At 38.5% G+C, this 20,697-nt stretch overlaps 1 protein-coding gene and 1 long non-coding RNA gene across 10 annotated transcripts in view; one reads left to right on the forward strand and one right to left on the reverse strand.

The window, feature by feature from the left end:
• The window catches only part of WDR19 (WD repeat domain 19), a 93,197-nt gene that overhangs the window by 20,642 nt on the left and 51,858 nt on the right, over positions 1-20,697 (reverse strand). For 8 of the 9 annotated variants that reach the window (XM_007102315.4, XM_007102316.4, XM_028492052.2 and 5 more), the window contains 11 exons: positions 18,589-18,698; positions 15,176-15,233; positions 13,084-13,224; positions 12,921-13,003; positions 12,362-12,445; positions 10,981-11,127; positions 10,525-10,649; positions 7,863-7,975; positions 6,032-6,100; positions 1,998-2,075; positions 343-439 (listed from right to left, as the gene is read on the reverse strand). In XM_007102315.4, coding sequence (XP_007102377.1) covers positions 343-439; positions 1,998-2,075; positions 6,032-6,100; positions 7,863-7,975; positions 10,525-10,649; positions 10,981-11,127; positions 12,362-12,445; positions 12,921-13,003; positions 13,084-13,224; positions 15,176-15,233; positions 18,589-18,698 — 1,105 coding nt within the window. Of the gene's footprint in view, positions 1-38; positions 239-342; positions 440-1,997; positions 2,076-6,031; positions 6,101-7,862; positions 7,976-10,524; positions 10,650-10,980; positions 11,128-12,361; positions 12,446-12,920; positions 13,004-13,083; positions 13,225-15,175; positions 15,234-18,588; positions 18,699-20,697 lie in introns of those variants that run through there. The other variant, XM_007102318.4, reaches the window with a different exon arrangement.
• LOC114486594 (uncharacterized) overlaps positions 6,481-20,697 on the forward strand; it is a 33,275-nt gene continuing 19,058 nt past the window's right edge. Inside the window, exons 1-3 of the long non-coding RNA XR_003680598.2 lie at positions 6,481-6,952; positions 8,656-8,824; positions 17,773-17,806. This is a non-coding gene — a long non-coding RNA (uncharacterized lncRNA). The remainder of the gene's footprint in view (positions 6,953-8,655; positions 8,825-17,772; positions 17,807-20,697) is intronic.

A 20,697-nucleotide genomic window follows, 5' to 3' on the forward strand; every position in this document is an offset into this window, starting at 1 on the left:
CACCTTGTAATATGTTTTATATTGTGATGGCCAAATACCTGGGATGGAAAGAAAGTGTGGTGAAAGTGCAGGGGGGTCTGTGGGCTGGAGAGGTCAGAGAAGCCGTCGTCCAGGAGACAGAACTGTGAGGAGGAGACGAACTAGCACCGAACATGAGAAGGCTTCAGGGGGCTGTTCTGTGATGGTGAATGATGTCACTTCCCGTTTCTGGATGACCACAAATGGTCATCCGCCTAGCCTTTTGGGTTCAAAGCAATCCTAGATTAGAAATGGACAGAGAAGGGACTGGAGCTGGCTTCTACTACTTGTTTGGGGAGAAAAGCATGCCTCCTGAGGACCTACCTGCAGACTGCTCTTCCCTGGCAATGATGATGGCAGTCCGGGCGGCTTCTCGGTACTGCTTCAGGGCCATGTACAAGCGGAACAGGTACTTGGCATCCTGACATACAAGCCATTAGAGAAACATCACTTTCTGCATTTGCTAAGGGGAGAAACATCTAAAATTTTGCATTTCCGTTAGAATCACATTCACTTTCCAGTAACTGAGGGTTGAAATTGTTTTTTTTTTTTAAAAAAGCCAACAAAGAATTATTTATCAAATATTTATTCAGGGTTTATTATGTGCCAGGTAAGTATTCTAAGTATTCTTAGAAGTAATAACTCGGTTAAATCCTCATACCCTCCCTGGGAGGAAGGTGCGATTCTGTACTAATTTCACTGATGAGAAACTGAAACACAACAGCACCTCTCCAGAGCCAGGATCTGAAGCACAGTGGTCTGGCTTCAGAGTCTGCGTGCTAACCCCAGTCCATAGAGTTCTCTCTCGTGTGCTTCAAATGGAAAGGTGCTCTTATACAATGTACCAGCTTCGCAAGATTTCAAAAATTTTTACACCTATATAAATTTCTCTGGCCTATAAAATTTTCTTTGGCCCATTTTCCATTCCTATGTTAACTCTAAACAATTTCACATACGTGATGCTGGTTTGCTGATTATTAGAATAAGTGGACATGAGGTGATTCGGCACCGTTTAAGGGCCTGTGCCCTTTGGCAGATTAACTTAGCCTCCCTGGGTCTCAGTGTTTTTATCTGTAAAATACAGAAAATGAACTCAGGGATCAGGATGGCTACAATCCTCTCCAGCTATGACATTCCAGCACCTTGCATCCAAATCACTTACAACTGACCCTTGAACAATGCTGGGGTTAGGGGACGCCAACCTCCACGCAGTTGAAAATCAGTGTTTAATTTATAGTCACCCTTCTGTATCTGCAGTTCCTCTGTATCCTCGGATTCAATCAACCTGAGATCCGGTAGTACTATAGTATCTACTGTTGAAAAAAATCTGTGTATAAGCGGACCTGTGCAGTTCACACCCGTGTCGTTCAAGGGTCAACTGTACTCGAGTTTCCTTCACAAGCAGATCCCCTTAAAACACCAAAGCAAAAGTGAAAAAAAAAGGCTCTAGGGGCATTCTGAAAGTAGTGTGTCCTCCTTAGGACTGAGAGAAGACCAACTTCTGCACAAAATCCAAGAGTCACCTATTTCGAAAACATGTTCTTAATGATTTATTTCTATTTTATATTTTCAGTGAGTTACTTTTACGGTAAATAGGATTTTTATTAAGTCCCCAAATTTCTGAAATATGAACAAAGTACACTGTTTTTTAGGGATTAGTGCTAACTCATGGTTTTAATAATCATTTTCATAGTTCCTAAAATAAATAAAACTCTATAACATTTGAGAAAAATTGTGGGTGGTGACGATGGTTACCCAGAAGAGCGTGGCTATTTCACAGGGGGCAATGCCAGTTTCAAAGAGTGAATGTACACAATATCTAAAATGCAGGGTCTGTCTAGATGACCTAAAGCTGCACCCAGAAAGAAAATTTTTTACATCTATGATGCAAAAGTCATAACAGATAAAAACAGGGCAGAATAAAGTAAAACCGTAACTAAGATACTTGAGAATCTCAGTGGCGAAAACACTTTTAGTACCTTAGGCATGCCATCACTCTCCCCCATAAGGTGGTCTATCAGTTGACTGGTCAGCAGTTCATCTTTGGCCTGACCAACCTGTTTAGGAAGAGAAAGAAACAGTAAGTCCAGCATCTTAAACTTAGGAAGGGGTGGTCGTGGACGGCGGGGTGGGGAGGACAAATAATCTACTGAGGAGACGAAATTTTAAAATTGTGTAAAAATACCTATAGTCAAGTGCCTGAAACATGATGTAAGCTCAGGGAACGTCTTCATTCATTTGTAGAGTCTTCATTAATAAAAATCCATCCTTAGAAGCTATAGCTTTTCTAAGTTGCCATATCAAAATACTGTGGTATTTTTTTTACACACAGAGAGAATGTACTTCTTGGATGTTTCAATAAAAACTTTCTTAAGATAAGTGACTGTGACATGGAGAGAATGCCATCTTGAGCACAGGAGCTGGGCCTTATACAACAATATACCTGCAAGTGCCTCATCTCCAGCAGCGCCCCGAGAAAAGGCACTTGCATATGGCTACGTGTAATTTAAAGTAGAAATAAAAGTACGGCCAGAGGGTCCCAGAAGAGGGCAGGCAGCTGGAAATGTCGGGTGGAGTTCTGGAGAGGACTTTGGCCTGGAAATCTGGATTTGAGAGTCATCTCCATAAAGCTCAGACTTAAATCACTGCCGTGTTGGGCGGTGTTGATCAGGAAAATTATTTATCAAATTGGAGGATGGAAATGTATTAGATTTAGATAGTAGGACTAGTTACTGACAAGATTAGGAGGCTTAAGAGTCTTGTGTCTATAAAAAAGAGGTGAGCCAAGAACTCAACTGGAGCTCAGCCAAGGAGAAAGAACATTGAACAGCGCAGTCACATTAGCGATACAGTGAGAAAAGCTACCGGAAAAGAAAGGAAACTCCTTAGGGACAGAGCAACATGTGGCCTAGCTTGCCACCCCTCCGGGAAAGTGTAAGGAAAAGTTCGGAAGTTCTTTGTGCAGGAGAGGAAGGATGAGATCAGTAGACTTGAGCACAGAAGAGGTCACCATGAACCTGTGGGGGACAGAGGCTCTCGGGCTGCAGAATTTCTACACGCCCCACTGACTGTGGTCGTCACCGGTGTAGGAAAGCTAAGCGTTGACCAATCTGTTGCCTCTGCTCTCGCCACTGCTCTAAGGAAGGAAGAGAAGGTAGAGCTCATCACCTCGATGGCTTTTGTGCGTGGCTTTGGGTGAATAAGCCCGTACAGAGAAATGGTTAAAGCAAGGGCTTTGGGGTCAGCCTGCCTGAGGTCAAAAGATAACCTGTGTGATCCAGAGCAGGTCACTCGTCCTGGGACCTCAAAGAGGATAAAAATCATACCTAACTCACAGAATTGTTGTAAGGATTAAATAAGTTAATACACATAAAGGGCTTGGAGTGGTGCCAAACAGGCAGTGTTGCCAGATAGAGCAAACAAAAAATAATAAGATGCCCAGTTACGTTTGAATTTCAGGGACTTGAGCACACCCAAGACATTAGGATAGATGGAAAGGGGGGCCAGCAGGGAACAGATGTGGCCACTCAGAATTAAAGTTAAAAGAAGGGTGGAGACAGAATGCTGAGGACACTTCCAGTGACGGGCCGAGGAGCCAGAGAAGAAGGCTGAGAAGGGACCGTCTGAGGCGTACCTGGAGAACAGGAGAAGCAGTGTTCTAAGGGAGTAAAAACCTCGAGAAAGATGCGCTGTAATAGCGTAAAATGCTGCCATAACATGGGGCAGGGTGCAGGCTGAGAAGGGACGTCCGTATTTAGCAAGGACGAGATCAGTGGGGACCTTTTAGAGCAGGTTTACGGAGTGGTGAAGGCAGAAGCTGACTGCAAGGAGGTGAGCAGGCCCCCCACAAAGCTAACCGTCGGATGCTGCACAGACCCATCTTTCCCATCCCTATCGTGGGTTCTCTCAGGTGATGAGTCCCAACTCGGGGTCTATTACTGCCCCCCTTCTCCAACACACACACCAAGAAGGTATTTCAGGACTCTGAGGTGTAGAGGATGGGGGTGGGGGTGAGTGAAGCATGAACATTTTAAAGATGTTCTCAAATGATTAAGGGCTATGCCTTCTGGTTGAGAATCAGCAGGTACCAGTGCACAGGTTGTGAGAAAATGCATGTCACAAGTAAAGGTGATTTTTTTTTTTCAGGGGAGGGGTCTCAAGGTGGAAGGAAGATAAAGGGATAAAGGAATGGGAAGGAAACTAATATCACCTACATAGTAGTTTCAATAAATATTTATTGAGTGTCCACAATGTGCTAAACACTGTATAAAGAGATGGGCCTTTGACCTTGAGGAGCTACTAATCTGAAGGGGGTTAACTGTAGCAGTAAGTAAGGTTCCGAGTACTTACAGGATTCTAAGGAGGGTGAGATTTCACCCAAAGGACAGTTCAGGAAAACTTTACAGGGAGTGGCGTGTGGAGTGGGTCCTGCATGTTGGGTAGGAGGCAGGGGTGCAGGAGGGAGGGCGCCCTAGGTGTGGGTAACAGCAAGAGCGAAGGAGCAATATCAAGAAATTATTGTTGGAGAAACTGGAACCCCAATACATTGTTGCTGGGAATGTAAAATGGTGTAGCTGCTTTGGGAAACAGTTTGGCAGTTCCTCAAAATGTTAAACACAGACTTAACATATGGCCTAGCGGTTCTGCTCCTATGTATATACCCAAGAGAAATGAAAACACATGTCCACACAAAAACTCGTACACAAATGTTCACAGCAGCATTATTCATAATAGCCCCAAAGTGGAAACAACCCAAATGTGTACCAACTGATGAATGGATAAATGCAGTGTGTACACATTCAATTAAATATTATTAGGCTTTAAGAGGAATAAAGTACTGATACATGTTACAACAATGCATCTATCTGATGAAACCACTTGTATCCAGAATATATAATACAGTCCTACAAATCAGTAAGAATGAGATGATACAATTAAAAAGTAGAAAAAAGATTTGAACAGAACTTCATAAAAGAGGATATTTGAATGGCTAATGAACACATGAAAAAATGCTCACTTTCATTATTCTTTAGAAAAATGAACTAAAACCATACGAGATACCACTGCACATCTGTCAGAATAGTTACAATGAAATAGACTGATAAGTGCTGGTGAAGATGGGAAGCAACTACATTCTTTTACATTGTTGGTAGAGTGAAACTGGTACAACTACTTTGAAAAAAATGTTTGGCAGTACCTACTATTGCTGAAGATATACATACTCTGTGACCTAATAATCCTATTCATGAATATATACCCAATAAGACTGAGGGCTTATGTACACAAAAAGACATGAACAGCATTATGGCAACTTTATTCATAATATGCCCAAACTGAGACAACCTAAATATCCATTAACAGAATAATGGGTAAAGAAATTGTGACAGTCATATGGTGGAATACTACACAGCAATGAATAAGAATGAACTATTGCTACACATGATAACACAGATGCTTTCACGGACTTAATGTTGACTGAAAGAAATTGGACACAAAAGAGAACATATGTATGATTTCATTTACATGAAATCTGTAAACATGTAAGACCAATCTATAAGAATAGAAGTCAGAATTGTGGTTACCCCTGGTGGGGAACACTGATTGGGAGGCAGCAGTAGGTCTTCTGGGGAGCTTGATCTGGATGGGGGTTACACAGGTGTACACAGATTTCATCTGAAAAAACTAATTGAGTTGCATATTTAAGATTCGTGCATTTTACTGTATGCAAGTTACACCTAAAAGAAAATGCAAAGTTTCTTATATTTTAGAGATAGATTTTGTATCCACAAATGAAATGATATGATGTCTGTGATTTGCTTTAAAATAATATAGGGAAAGAGGATGGAGGTATGAATAAAATATGACTGGCCATGTGCGGATAGCTGTTGAAATGAGACGATGGGTATCTGGGGATTTGTTATGCTGTTTGGTCTACTTTTGTGTTTGGAAATTTCCTCAAAAAGTTAAAAAAATAATTAGCATTCATGAAAGTTTCATTCCAGAGTTAACTTACAGTTTCAATTGCCATTTCTATTGCTGCATTGTCTTCTGAGCTTGGACATTTCAGCAAGTGTTTAAGTGCCTGAAATGAGAATTGTATAGAAATTAAAAATTTTCAGACTGTTTTCACACTGGGAAAAACAAAGTTTTCACACAAAGTAATCACAGTTTGTGAAAGTATCTTCATCTCAACCAGGAGCTTGCACAGTGCTGAGTCTTAAAATATATACTTAAAAGGCTGAGTGTAGTTTAAAAAGTGGAAGGATCCAGTTGACCCTTTGAAGAATCTAGTTCTGATTTCAAATGAAATCAGAATGAAAAATGTGCCCTCTTTCAGTAGGAAGCTTTAATTATTTTCATTCATTTATTCACTCGACAAATATTTACTGACAACTTGCTGCTCTGTATATGAGACTGTGCTAGATGCTATGGAAAATACCAGGCCGTCTCTTTTTACCACGTACAATCTAATTGGAGAGATCTATGTGATGTGATGAAAATATAATTATTATAATCAAATTTTTTTTTTTTTTTGCGGTACACGGGACTCTCACCGTTGTGACCTCTCCCATTGCGGAGCACAGGCTCCGGACGCGCAGGCTCAGCGGCCATGGCTCACGGGCCCAGCCGCTCCGCGGCATGTGGGATCCTCCCGGACCGGGGCACGAACCTGCGGTCCCCTGCATCGGCAGGCGGACTCTCAACCACTGCACCACCAGGGAAGCCCCTAAAATCAAATATTTTAAGCCATAGTTGTCTAACTCCTGAACGCCACACCACCACACCTATGAAGACGTTTAAAGTTATAAAAGTTTCAGAGACAAATGGGCAGTATTGCCAGTTGGCTTTACAGGTGGTCTGAAGAAGAAAAGATGATTAGACATGAGGATGATCTTGAAGATAACACAGAGGAAAAGGACTTGAAGAAGAACAGGTCTGTGGAAGGTGGGGAAGAGGGCAGAGAGGAACCCAGGTGGAGAACAGGGACGGGAGAAGGCTAGTGGGAGCGTAGGATTCTTCAATGGAAAAAGCTAGATGCCAGATTGGGAAGTTCCGGCTGGTTGGTCAATTGTGGAAATTCTCTTGAGTGCCAGCTAAGGAGTTTAGACTCAGTAACTAAGAGGTCAGAACAGCAAACTGATGGCCTGAACGCTGAATTCACACACAGACGTGTTTCTTTGGCCAGCGAGATGTTATACAAATATCTGGGCCTATATTTTAATACTGACCCAGACTTGTTGTTTCTTGTGAAAAAATCCTACGATCTGAGCTAGCAGGCCCAAACTCCTGAATGGCAACACTTTTTTGGAGGTGAGCAGCAGCCGTTCCCTTCAGACAAAACGCGTCCCATCCAGCAGTCCCTATACGCTGTCACTCAGTGAACGCACAGCCTGACCCTGCAGCTTCACTTGTTTACATCCCTTGCTTGAGCACCATAACCCCTGCTTTAGGGGCTCTGTCAGTCAAAGTGGGTACCATCTGGGGAACAAAATGAAGGATGACTTATAGACAGAGAAGCCAAAAACGAGGAAAATAGGAAACCATTGCCATAATCTAAAGTGAGGTGACCCAGGTTTGGATTACATGGATGGTAGTTAGAACGAAAAAGAGAGAGCTGTGAGAGAGGTTACGAAGGCAGAATGTGACTGGATGTGGGAGGGAGGGGAAGAGTTTAAGGCTGACTCTGAGATTTCAAATCTGGGTGTCTGGGAGCGTAATATATTTTAAGATATTACTTAAAATAATATCGTTATCTTAATGATTATCATTATTTTAATATCATTATTTATTTTATCTGATCACTCCTGTGGAGTCCAAAGTATGCTTTCTTGGCAGATACTCACTCGTGAATACTGGCCACACAGCAAGAAGAATTTTCCAGCCTGAAAATGTCTTTTTTCTCCTTCGAAATATAAGGCAATGCTTTGATAGTCCTCGGTAGTAGTGTCTTCAGAACCTACAACAGAAATTCATTGAGTAACAGATCTGAGCAAAACTCGTTTACCTCTTATTGCTAATCTAAAAATAGGATCTAAAAACAGGTGATCTAAAAGAGGTGATGAAAACCTTTTAACAGCAAATATTATTATCAGTGTCTTTTTCATCACAAAACACATTCACCATAAATAACGCCACATATCAACTCTGTTCCATCTTCTTTTCACTCTAAGTAACAATCAGGAGAGGAAGTTATGACGCTTTGTGAGAAGCTGGGTTATGGTTTGACATTACCCTTAGTGACTTTTATCTTTCTTTAAGAGTCTCAATCTTATTTCCTAAAACAAGGATTTCCCTAGGGTTTCAGAACCATCAGGAGCAAAGTTAACCATAATGCAAATGTAATCCATCTCGTCTCTCCAATGCCCAGTTTAAACAATAGTCTGTACATATTTGTCAGACAAGGGAGATGACACTCAAATGGACAACAGATGCTATTTAAAGATAATTACTGTTTTTCCTTTTTAAAAAAATATTTATTTGATTAATTAATTAATTTATTTTTATTTGGCTGCGCTGGATCTTAGTTGTGGGATGCGGGGTCTAGTGCCTTGACCAGGGATCAAACCCGGGGCCCCTGCATTGGGAGCGTGGAGTCTTAACCACCAGGGAAGTCCCTTTTCTGTTTTTCTTTTACAGGCTTAAACATATTAAGCACAGAAGACCCCAAAGCTGCTGGAATTCCAATTCATTGCTTACGTTTACCCATGGGAGTTGGAGGCCCAGTAGGGCACCAAAGTATAAGAACAGCTCTGTGTCTCCAGACCAAGGCAGATATGGAGTTTATAAAAGAAGGGAGTAAAGAAAGGTGAAGAAAAGTGTGTGTTATGTTTTGGGAGTGGGAGGGCATATGTGTGTATATGTGTGTGTGCATGATTTAGGATAAGCCACATCCTTCTGAAATTAGAAAAGCTTAAATGCTTTAGTGCAATGATGATTTGCAACTGTTAGGACAGAAATGTCATCTGTCATGTTAAACATTAATATTTGTAATGTTGCTTCTATCTGTATTTCCTTTTTTTCTTTAGCTCTTTATTTTCTCCAATTACCTGAATGACTTCCTAAGATATTAGAAGATGCTTTTACCTATTACTTCCCTTGAAGACTGAAACAAAAATTTTCTTGTGAATCCCACCAACAATTCTTACGGTCATTTTGTGAATTGTAAAAAAAAAAACGAAATAACATAACAGGACAAATATTATAATTCCACTTATAAAAGTTACCATGAATAGTCAAAATCATAGCGACAGAAAGTAGAACAGTGGTTATGAGGCTGGGAGGTGAGGGGAATGGGAGCTACTGTTTAATGGGTATATAGTTTTAGTTTAGGATGATGAGAAAGTTCTGGAGATGGATGTGGTGATAGTTGCACAACAGTGCGAATGTACTTAATGCAACCAAACTGTACACTTAAAAATGGTTAAAATGGTAAATTTATATTATGTCTATTTTACCACAATAAAAAAGGAAAAAAAGAAGAAAAATCACACCACAAATAATGTTATACATGGCCCATGAAGTGAAAAATCTGAAAATTATTTCAGTAATTTCTAAGAATAATTACAAACATGGGAAGAAAACCTATAAGCCGGTATTCTCAGAATATAAAATTTTCTTTTGTACTTTCAAAATCTTTAAAAACATCATATATTCTTTTTTGTGTGTGTGTGTGTGTGGTACATGGGCCTCTCACTGTTGGGGCCTCTCCCGTTGCGGAGCACAGGCTCCGGACGCGCAGGCTCAGCGGCCATGGCTCACGGGCCCAGCCGCTCCGCGGCATGTGGGATCCTCCCGGACTGGGGCACGAACCCGTGTCCCCTGCATCGGCAGGCGGACTTGCAACCACTGCGCCAACAGGGAAGCCCCATATATTCTTAATTTATAACTCAATTTTAAAAATGTATGAAAACATTTGCTTTTTCAAAAATCATTCTTCATTTCCTATTACCTTCATCTTGGAACCGTGCTTTACCAGGTTCCTTGAGAAGTAGCAGGATTTGGGAAATCCGGCCTCTCGCAGAAGTCACCCAAAACACCTTAATTTTTGAAAATGGTCTTATAATTCCATCTCTTTCTTTTTTTAAAAATTTATTTTATTTATTTTTATTTTTGGCTGCGTTGGGTTTTCGTTGCGGTGCGCGGGCTTCCCATTGCAGTGGCTTCTCTTATTGTGGAACACGGCGCACGGGCTTCAGTAGTTTTGGCACACGGGCTTAGTTGCTCCACGGCATGTGGGACCTGCCCGGGCCAGGGCTCGAACCCGTGTCCCCTGCATTGGCAGGTGGATTCTTAACCACTGCACCACCAGGGAAGCCCCCATCTCATCTTTAAGGTATAGTAGGGATCTTGAAATCTAACAAGTAACATATAGCTGGTGTGTGTGTCTGTGTATAAACGATGTGTGTGCATGTCCTTGTGGATATACAAATCTCATCATTAGACCATAAGAGTCAAAGTGTTCCTTTGATAAAGTCTTTAAAAGAAATTAGGGAAAACAATATTTACCAATAATGTCCGCATAGATTTCCATTTTGTTGTGCTGCTGAGCCAGTGTGAAAGCTTCATTATTACATTTGGACATAACAAGAAACTGGATGGCAGACCCGTAGTCACCTAGCTGTAGAAAAAACCTGAAACAAAGTACTTTAATGAACTTGACTCATTTAAAAGAAGTTTGTCATTTACAAAATAAGATCTTTTTCAACCTGGAGAAACCATTTAAAAGTAAAAATGTATTCGGTAAACTGCAGTTCTATACCATATGTTTATATTTGGAAAACATACTCTCATACGTTGACCACAACAAACAGCCTTTTAATTTATACACTTAGATATAATTTTTAAAAACCCCAAAAAACAGATAAGTATTCCATTTGAATTGATTTATTTGATAAGAGGAAGCGGGGACTCTCTTTTAAGGTTCGTTTTTGGAAGTCCAAAAGTATTAATGCATTATGTTACCGGGCTACCATCTTGGCTCCATCCAGGGACTGGGTTTCTCTGACAATACTGACAGCCTTTTCTGGATTGTTGAGGTGGTCCAGGTAGATGCGGATCACGCTGTTCCACTGTTTTGCGTTCTCATAAGCCACAACAGCTTCTTTGTATCTATAAGAGATACTTATTTCAGACAAACTTTCTTAACACTGTCACATTCGGGGAAAAAATGTCAATAAATGTTTGGGACACTTTTTTATCGACGGGGGTTGCTTATTTTTCTTGAACTTCTTCATTTTTTATCAGAAAGAATACCAGGAACCATTTCACTAAAATATGTTCTTTTCAGAAGTTTGATAAACTAACAGTAAAATACCAATTTTACTGTTTTCTCATCTGAACCATATATATACAATTTTTTACATTTTATTGTTTTTGTTAGAGTAGAAAGATTATAATAGTAATACAGGCTTATTTTAGAAAACAGAAAATAAGGAATTTTTCACAATTAGAGACATAGCTTAACAGTGATATATAAAATCATTGTGTGTTGACCTCCAGATGGAGCTCAAGACTTCTGTTCAGTCCCCATGAGCTCTCTAGCTCTTTCCGTTTTAACAAGACATTTAGTGTATATCTCTTTCTTAAGGTTACTTTTCTAAAAGTAGAAGGAAATAACCTTTAAAAATCTCTTAATACATATTGCTAAATAACTTTCCAAAGGCTTTAGAAATTTACAGTCTCATCAGTCATGTAAAACAAATGCTTTTTGACAATATGGTTATTAGTTTAAAATAAATCTTTTTCCAGTATGATAAGTTAAAATGATATACTGTTTGCTTTAATTACTGTTAGTGAGATAGAACTTTTTCACGTTTGCATAAAATATAATTTCATAACTGTATTTCTTCCTTGTCTTTAGCCCATTTCCTCCTAGTGCCTTTGAGTTTCTTATATTAAAGTTCCAGGAAATATTTGTATATTTAGGATACCAACTATCCATTGCTATATTTTAATACTGTTTTGTGGCTTAAACAGTGCAGCCATAGGTATGAACTTCATGTTTCTTCACTTTTCTTTTCCTCTGCATCTGTAAGTTATCGTCCTTAATAAAATGACTATTGCCTAACTTCATTTTCATGCCATATTATATCAAAATTTCAACTTCTAATATTTAACCCTCAAGTAAAAATGAGATTTTAGTCCATATATGAATCCATAAAGGATTGACTGACATATATAAAAGTGTGGGAAAAATTTAATAGTCTGGCACTTCAAGCCAGGTGAGGAGTAAAGATATTTTCTGTCTTTCTGTGCTTTGCCTTTCTTAGAGGGTTGCAAATATCAGTAGTTAATTTATAAAACATTCTTTTAAATTTGTATAAAATTGAGAAATTGTACAAACCTTCCATCTGCTTCTTTAGCTTTGGCATACTGCAGGTGAATCTTTGGAGAAGACACATGAGGCAGAAGTTCACCAACTTTTGCCCTAGAAAGGTAGGTTTAGGAGAATAATATCAGCACTACATTTGCTCTAAAAGTAGCGTCCTACGATCAGATAATAGTTTTTAGGATTCAAAAAACAGTTATCGTGATCTTTAAAAAATCTTGGCCTCCTATAGGTAGAAGATTTAATTGCTCTTTCTCCGGCCCCCAACCCCACTAGCCCACCCTCTGTGGGAAAATGAAGGTTAGTTCATTAACTCTTTGGGGACAATAGGGCATTTTTATTCCAGCAACTTATCTGATCAGGTATTTCCCCATATTAAACCAAGAAAATGTGCTGTTGTTTGGAAAAGGAACTATTAATGTGAACTCATCTAAAAAGAAAAAGAGATGGAAGGAAGGCCCAGATAGAGGCAATAGTTGTACAGCTGGGAGGAGCCGCAAGAAAACCAGTGGGGAGACCATCGACACACATTCATTTCCACACCTGCTCAGAACAAATTTTAGCAAATTCTCACCAATTCTTACAGCGGATGTAGACAGATGCTGCTTTGTCATAGTAGAGACCTTTTTCATAGAGTTGAGCTGCTTCTGAAAATTGCTAAAATAATATAAGATTATCAAAATACTAAATTTATTATGTATGAGACCACATGAATATTTATTCACAGAAAAGTCTACCTTCATATTCTCCAATATGGCTCCACAGTCTCTTTTAAGGACCCTGCTAGGGTGCTTGAGGGCTAGGCTAACCCCTCGGCGGATGTCTCCCATTCTTATGGACATCTGGGCCACGCCAGCCAGACATACCTCATCATGTTCCTGAAATTAGAAGGCAAATAACTAATGAATCAGACCCTAACTTAAAATGATGTATTCTAGCCAAACAATTTAAATCTAAAATGAGCCCAAAGGTTATGGTTTACTTTCATTAATCTTTTTCTGGCAAATCTCAAGATTTTGAAATAACATTGAGTCTTTTTAAAAAAAATCATCTGTTGTAAAGTTATATTTTTTTCTTTAGAAGTCTAGATCTTTTGTGCTCAAGACCAAATTTTTACTGCCCCTTTGTTGTAATACCTTGCATTTCTTTGTATGTCTTCTTGGTATAAAATTTTATGTGAGAGGAAATATACTGGGCACATAGCATAAATGCTATGTATGAATAACATCAAGAGAGAAAATATTTATCAAACTGAAAATTTCTCTACTAGTCCTGATGAAACATAAAACCTTTATTTATTTATTTTGTGAGAGAGGAACTGAATTTTTATTTTATTTAATTTTAAATAACTTAAATGGCCACATGTGACTAGTGGTGACTGTCTTTAATAACACAATTAAGGACGAACTTAAACAGATACAGCCAAACAAAGAAAATGTCAAAACCCCAAGAGATAAATGAACAAAGGATATAATCAGGCAATTCATAAAAAAAATACAATTGGCCGATAAATAAATAAAACATGCTTGACTTCACTAATAATCAAACACACACAAAGTAAAATGAAATACCTTCTTTTTTTTGGCTGATCAAATTGGTAGAGATTGGTAGTGTTGACAATGTGAGGGAAACAGACACTTTCCTACACAACTAACAGCTGGATGAATTACTACAAGTTCTTTTGGAGAGCAATCTAGCAGTATAAAAAATTAAAAGCACACATTTTATGACCTAGAATCCCACCTGTAAGAATATATCCTGCAGAAATACTATTTTAAGTAGCTAAAGATATATATAGTAAGTAGAATATTCACTGTGGTGTTTTTGATAGAAACAAAACCCCAAACAACTACAATATAATCAATAAGGGAGTGGATGAAAAAACCATGGTACATCCAAACAATGAAATTTTAGAAGCTCTTAAAAAATTAAAACATTCATAATGTATTGCTTTGGAAAGACCATAAAGCAGAATGCTGCTTTTCACAGAATGGATTCTCAGTTGATCTTTGCTGAATGAATGGAAGTGAATGATTTCATTTTTAGTAAAAATCCCAATTATATACATATCTGTATGCTTAGCAGAGATTCTGGATGGAAATATATAAAATCATGAACAGTGGTTACCATTAAGGAGTGTGGATGGAGGAGAGAACGTTGGACTCTCACTTTGCAGGTTAACATACTTTGGTGATTTTTCAAATTGACTATACTGAAATTGTATTACTTTTGTAATAAAATGATAGATATAATATAGAAAAGAAAAAGATTTTCAATTTCGACATCACCTAACTTAAAAACATCAATTATTATCGCAAAATTTATCTTCTTGAGCTAAAATTCTGGGATCGTCTGGGATGGGAGAATGGACTGGAATGGTGGGTAAAGTACATGCTTACCAGGTTCATCATAAAAGATACAGTATAAGGAATGAAATGGCAGAACACACTTTTATGGACTGGGAATTCACTTTCAATGGTTATTGAAACTTTTTAAGAGTAAAAGGAACAGCTTTATGAAAATCATAGCTAGCCTGTAACTGGGAAGGGATAAAAATCATACTCCCAACATTAATATGAAACTCATAATTAGGGTGTAATGGAAAACATAGCTTTTTCAGACTGATAAAAATATTGTCAACTTCAGTTTTTAAGAGTTCAAAGTGTTTAAAAATGATTTAACCATATCCTTGCAAAGCTGTTAATAAACTGAAAAAAGGCTCACCTGCTATATACGGAATAAATACAATGCAAATAAGATTATTTTTTAAAGGAAACTAACAACTAACCCAAAGATAATTATGCATATCTTATCTTTATTCAAGGTTACCTTATTATCACCTGTTATTCCTTTCTCATAATGAGCCAAAGCATTTACATAATCACCCCTGAAAAAAAAATGTGAATTTTAATACACATTTAAGTATCTTATTTACATATACAAGATTTAAAAGATCATGTGTCACTGAACTGCTTAAGCACATAAAAGGTGTGATATACAACATTTATACATGCATTCTTTGAAGTGCAGTCCATTATTTTGCTACTTTAAAAATAATTATTAAGCTAGATTATGCTAAGACTGTAAGGTGCTAACTTTGCAGTATGCTAGGCATTTTGGGGAGGTACATTAAATTTTATGGGTCACTTTTGCTAAATTATCTCCTTTGGGGCACTAAAGACAATCATGTGACCATAAAAAAGAATGTGTTTTCCAAACACCCAATATTTATAAGTACAGTATGGGGCTTCCCTGGTGGCGCAGTGGTTGAGAGTCCGCCTGCCGATGCAGGGAATACGGGTTCGTGCCCCGGTCTGGGAGGATCCCACATGCCGCGGAGCGGCTGGGCCCGTGAGCCATGGCCGCTGAGCCTGCGCGTCCGGAGCCTGTGCTCCGCAACGGGAGAGGCCACAACAGTGAGAGGCCCGCGTACCGCAAAAAAAAAAGAAAAAAAAGTACAGTATGTATTGAGAGAATATGGGTAGAAATGAAGGAAAACACTGGGGATGACAGTATTAAGGGCCCTGGTTCTTATTCTGATAAGAAGTATTATACATGAAATAAATAATACCACTCCCTATTTCCATGACCAATGCTAACATGGATCTGCATATCTAGAAGTCATATTTATTACCTCAATTCATTTTTATTGCTTGGAACAGAATGGATCAGTGATTTGCTTAAGATCAATTTGGAGATCCATTGTCCTCTGAGAAATCATCTCCATAATAAATTAATCAGCTCTGAAAATGGCATTATTTGAGCTCTACCTTATCAGCATAGACCAGTTATTCAACCTCTCTCAGCCTCACTCAGTTTCCTCATCTGTTGGTTACAAGGAATTTTCTGGAAGAGAAGCTGATTGAGAACTTTGTTTCAGACAGCCCAGGGCTTCATAGTCAGCAGTGTTCCTAAGTGCGAATTTCTAATATTTGGACCCAATTACATCAACACAGCTAGAGATGTCTCCTGATAGTTCCTCCTTCAGGAACCTGAGGTTTTCCTTGGGCAAACCCAGTTAGGAGATGCTAAATTAAGACTTTGGAACTCTCACTTCATTTCTATGGTATTTTAGTTCACTCACTTTATTATTATTTTATTTTGGAACTCTCATGTGGATCTAGCTCATTATTCTAGTGCCAGATTGGAGAGCTAAATCCCTCCCACAGGTGACAGACTGGTCCTGCTTTGATCTAATCAATGTCTTGGATGCAGAATAAAACAGACTGATGAAACTGAGCACAGGCCTAGGGCCTTAGCATCAAAATCAGCAGCTGGTGGCTATTGGGATATCGGATGATGATGAGATATACTTAGTTCATTACTATTATCACAAGGGAAAGTCTCCTGATTTGGGGGGCTGGGGTGTGTATCTAGATCAGGGTACAGGGGTCAGCACAGAAATAGCAGTGAAAGTTTTGGGAATTGGTGGCTTCATGGTGAAGTGTTGAGCAGAAAGGGTTAAAAAATATCAACAACATCACAGGCTTTCAACTGGCTCAGCTCATCTGACTATAACGAGACAGTTTTTGAGGGTCTGCTACAAAAACTTTGATTCTCCTGAAAGAAGAGACAATGGAAGTTTTCTGGATGGTTCCAGGGCTTACTTTGGTGTTTGTGCTCTGACAGGAGATGGTGGGTCATCTCCCAATGTAATGACCCTTTTCTCTTTACTCTAAGACCCAGTAACTCTCAGGACAGACACGGAGGGCCTTGTCCATTGTGTTACGTACTAAGATTCCTATTTGACCTTTTCAACATATGGATTAACTGTATAAGAGGCAGAAATGTGCCAAATTTAGATCAACGTTGACTAAGAAGAAATAATAACTCCAAAAAGTTTTTATTTGCAAAATGGAAAATTTTAAATAAGGTATCTTGGTTAGAAATGAAAGAATACTTTTTTTTTTTTGGCGGTACGCGGGTCTCTCACTGTTGTGGCCTCTCCCGTTGCGGAGCACAGGCTCCAGACGCACAGTCTCAGTGGCCATGGCTCACGGGCCCAGCCGCTCCGCGGCATGTGGGATCTTCCCAGACTGGGGCACGAACTCGTGTCCCCTGCATCGGCAGGCGGACTCTTAACCACTGCGCCACCAGGGAAGCCTCCTTTTATTTTTATTTATTTTTATTTTTTGAAAGAATACTTTTGATGGAATAATTTCTACAACTATTATCTGTCAACATTCTCAATGAAGCTAAAGTCTATAGAAAACAAAGTGGAACTATATAAAGATGTTTTTTTAAATGCTAGAACCATATTTTCTTTGTTCAAAAAGCAGTATTTTTCCCATTTTATAGTTTTTGAAATTGGAATGTATCCTATAATAAATGTCAAAAGAAACTGTCCAGTTGTGATGTAACTGCCATTGCACATATACCTGTGAACTTATATTTGCAAATGAATTATTCATTTTTTGTCTCTGCAGGTATCTGCATTAGTGGCATTAACCATGGCTGAAGGTAAGCTTACAATTGGGTCTTGAATGCCTCTAAACTTACACTTATATACAGCACTGAAATAAAAATGTATAGTCTGTCAATTAAGACTACTGACAGTTAAGACCATCTAGCAATTAACAGCACTAGAAAATTCTAAATCTCTCAGAATAGATTATGGCATTTTCAAAGGTAGGAAAGATCTGTGAAGCCTATTCATCACGCATCATGAAGGATTATTATTCTAGCACTACATATCCACCTGTGAAAAGTTTCTGGCTTGATTTTCAACATTAACTGTTGAATTTTTATCCATGTGCAATTCAATTTAAAAAAGAAAAAGTACAAATTTAAGCAAATAGAAGTTGTAGAACAAAGCCTGGTATTTTTCACTGTGCCTTGAAATCACACTGCAAATCCTCAAAGTGTTCAAAGAGGTCAAGGTCATGCGCATAGGTTAAGAAAAGAAGAGTCACCCCAATGTTTATGTGTAACTGTTGTTGGCGAAATGTGATTCAAAATAATATTTAGACTCTAAATATAGAAAAGGCTTAGACCCAAACTTAGACTTTGATGCTGAAAATGCAAGTGGATAAATACATGGATAAGACATCATTAGTTAGAATAAAACATGTATGTATAATTAATATGGATGTATAATTAATATGGCTTTTTCCACCTAAGAAGCAATTATTAAATCAATGGATTTAATTATTAAATCAATGGCCTTATAATGAACAGCAGTTTAGAACTGAAGATATTCAATAATTAGATACTGACTGAAACATATAAAGACAAGTACTTACGTGAAATCAAGCTGAATAGCATATTCTTTTGATATAAACGGTATTTGGTCTGGGGCTAAACGCTTTGCCAGTTGTAGAGCACTGTCCCAGTGCTGTAAATCCCTTCTCATCTATTAGGAAGAGAGAGATATTAATTTTAAATAGCAAATTATTCTGCACAGTCACCATATAGTTTTTAATAAAAGTGATTACAGATACTTTTTGTTTAAAAAATGAAACTTGGTCTTTCCAAAGACAAACTACTATAGCATACATTCTCAATGCAGGTGACAGGGCCTCCAAAAGGGTGAAAATTGGTTCTTGGGGACCAAAAACATCTTGGCTATTACAATGGTTTGTGGCCCTCCAAATCTCAATCCTAAACAAAATCTTATTCTCTTTAGTATTTAATTTTTCTCCATAGGAAAAAATTAAATTGAATTAAAATTAATTCAATCAGCTAAATTAAAATTAATATTTCTTCTTAGAGGGGAGATAATAAAGAAAAAGTTGACAAATACTTTACTATAGGAACTGATGTTATTTTCTGAGAAAATCTGAACCTATATCATGAGACGAATAGTAGCAAACATAAATAAAACGTGAATGTGTCTTTCTCTCTGGCTCCCAAGGTCTTTTATCTGTGTCTGGTACACAATTCCACATATAAACTAACCATTAAAGATTAAACCATTAATTTTTTAGAGTTCATTCCTCACTTTATTCACTCTTTGTAAAGAATTAATAATGGCTAACATTTTGTAAGTGCTATTTTCTGCCAGGTACTGTTTTAGGACATTAGCCTATTTACTTTTCACAACTAGGCTTTTTGTAATGAGCTGCTCTTGTGCCCATTTTAGGGATCCAGAAACTGAGGCAAAGAGAGGCTAGTTTTGCACACAAAGTCTCATTGTTAGTGTGTGGCAGGGCTGGGCAGTAGGGTTTTGCTTCCAACCTCTTTACTTAGCTAACCTATCAGTCTTCAAAGTGAGTTTAAAGGAACAACGGGGTGCAATCACCTCTTTCCATTGTGAAGCCATCACCTTAAATCCTTTACAAATCCAGCAGCACACAAGTGTCCACAGCTAATGCAGAAAAGCTGGGATGACATCGTTGCCCTCACTCAGTGCAGCCATGTTCCTACTTCAGTGCTTACAAATACAAGTTCTGAAAATTTCTCAGGGTGTCCCCAGTGAGCTCAAACAATGTTGTAAAATTATCTAATTTTTTCTTAAAACAAAAGTAATTTAGTTCACTTAAAATTTAAAAATGAAAATTTGCTATAGAACAATTTGAAAAGAGAAGTTGTGAAATCAACAGCAAATATGCTTCCCTCTATGTGGTTGTAGAAATGCTGGCTGGGGTGAAATAATGTGAGTGTCAGCAGCCACCATCTCTGTCTTTACAGCCTGTCAGGCACTGTTCCAAAAGATCTAATCTCATTATTAAATCTTTACAACACCCTGTGGGCTAGATATTGTTATCCCTCCTTTAAATGGGATCTAGGGCACAGAGAGATGAAATAACTTGTCCAAGGTTACACAGAGCTGGGGTCTGAACCCAGCCACGTCCGACTCTCTAAAGTCCACGTTCTTAACCGCTACTATACACAGCCACAGCTCTCTCCTTCCTTGTGTTGAACTAGGTCCTTCACTCCTTTTTGATCCTTCCCCTGCAACACTCACCTCTGGGAAACTAGTGATGATACACAAGCCTTAACCCCCTCTTCATACACAGGAGAATTTCACATAATAAATAAAAGACAAATACGCCTCAATTTTCCCATTTGGAAAACAGAGAAAATAACAGTATTATCTCACAGGACTGTTGTGAAGGTTAAATGAATTTAAATATGTCAATGCTTAAAAAAGTGCCTGGCACATGTGAGCACTCAATAAATGGTGGCTGTTCAGAGATAAACCCATGTACCTATGGTCACCTTATCTTTGATAAAGGAGGCAAGAATATACAACAGAGAAAAGACACCCTCTTCAATAAGTGGTGCTGGGAAAACTGGACAGCTCCATGTAAAAGAATGAAATTAGAACACTCCCTAATGCCATACACAAAAATAAACTCAAAATGGGTTAAAGACCTAAATGTAAGGCCAGACACTATAAAACTCTTAGA

This window comes from Physeter macrocephalus, chromosome 7, assembly GCF_002837175.3.
Source record: "Physeter macrocephalus isolate SW-GA chromosome 7, ASM283717v5, whole genome shotgun sequence".
Classification (NCBI taxonomy): Eukaryota; Metazoa; Chordata; class Mammalia; order Artiodactyla; family Physeteridae; genus Physeter; species Physeter macrocephalus.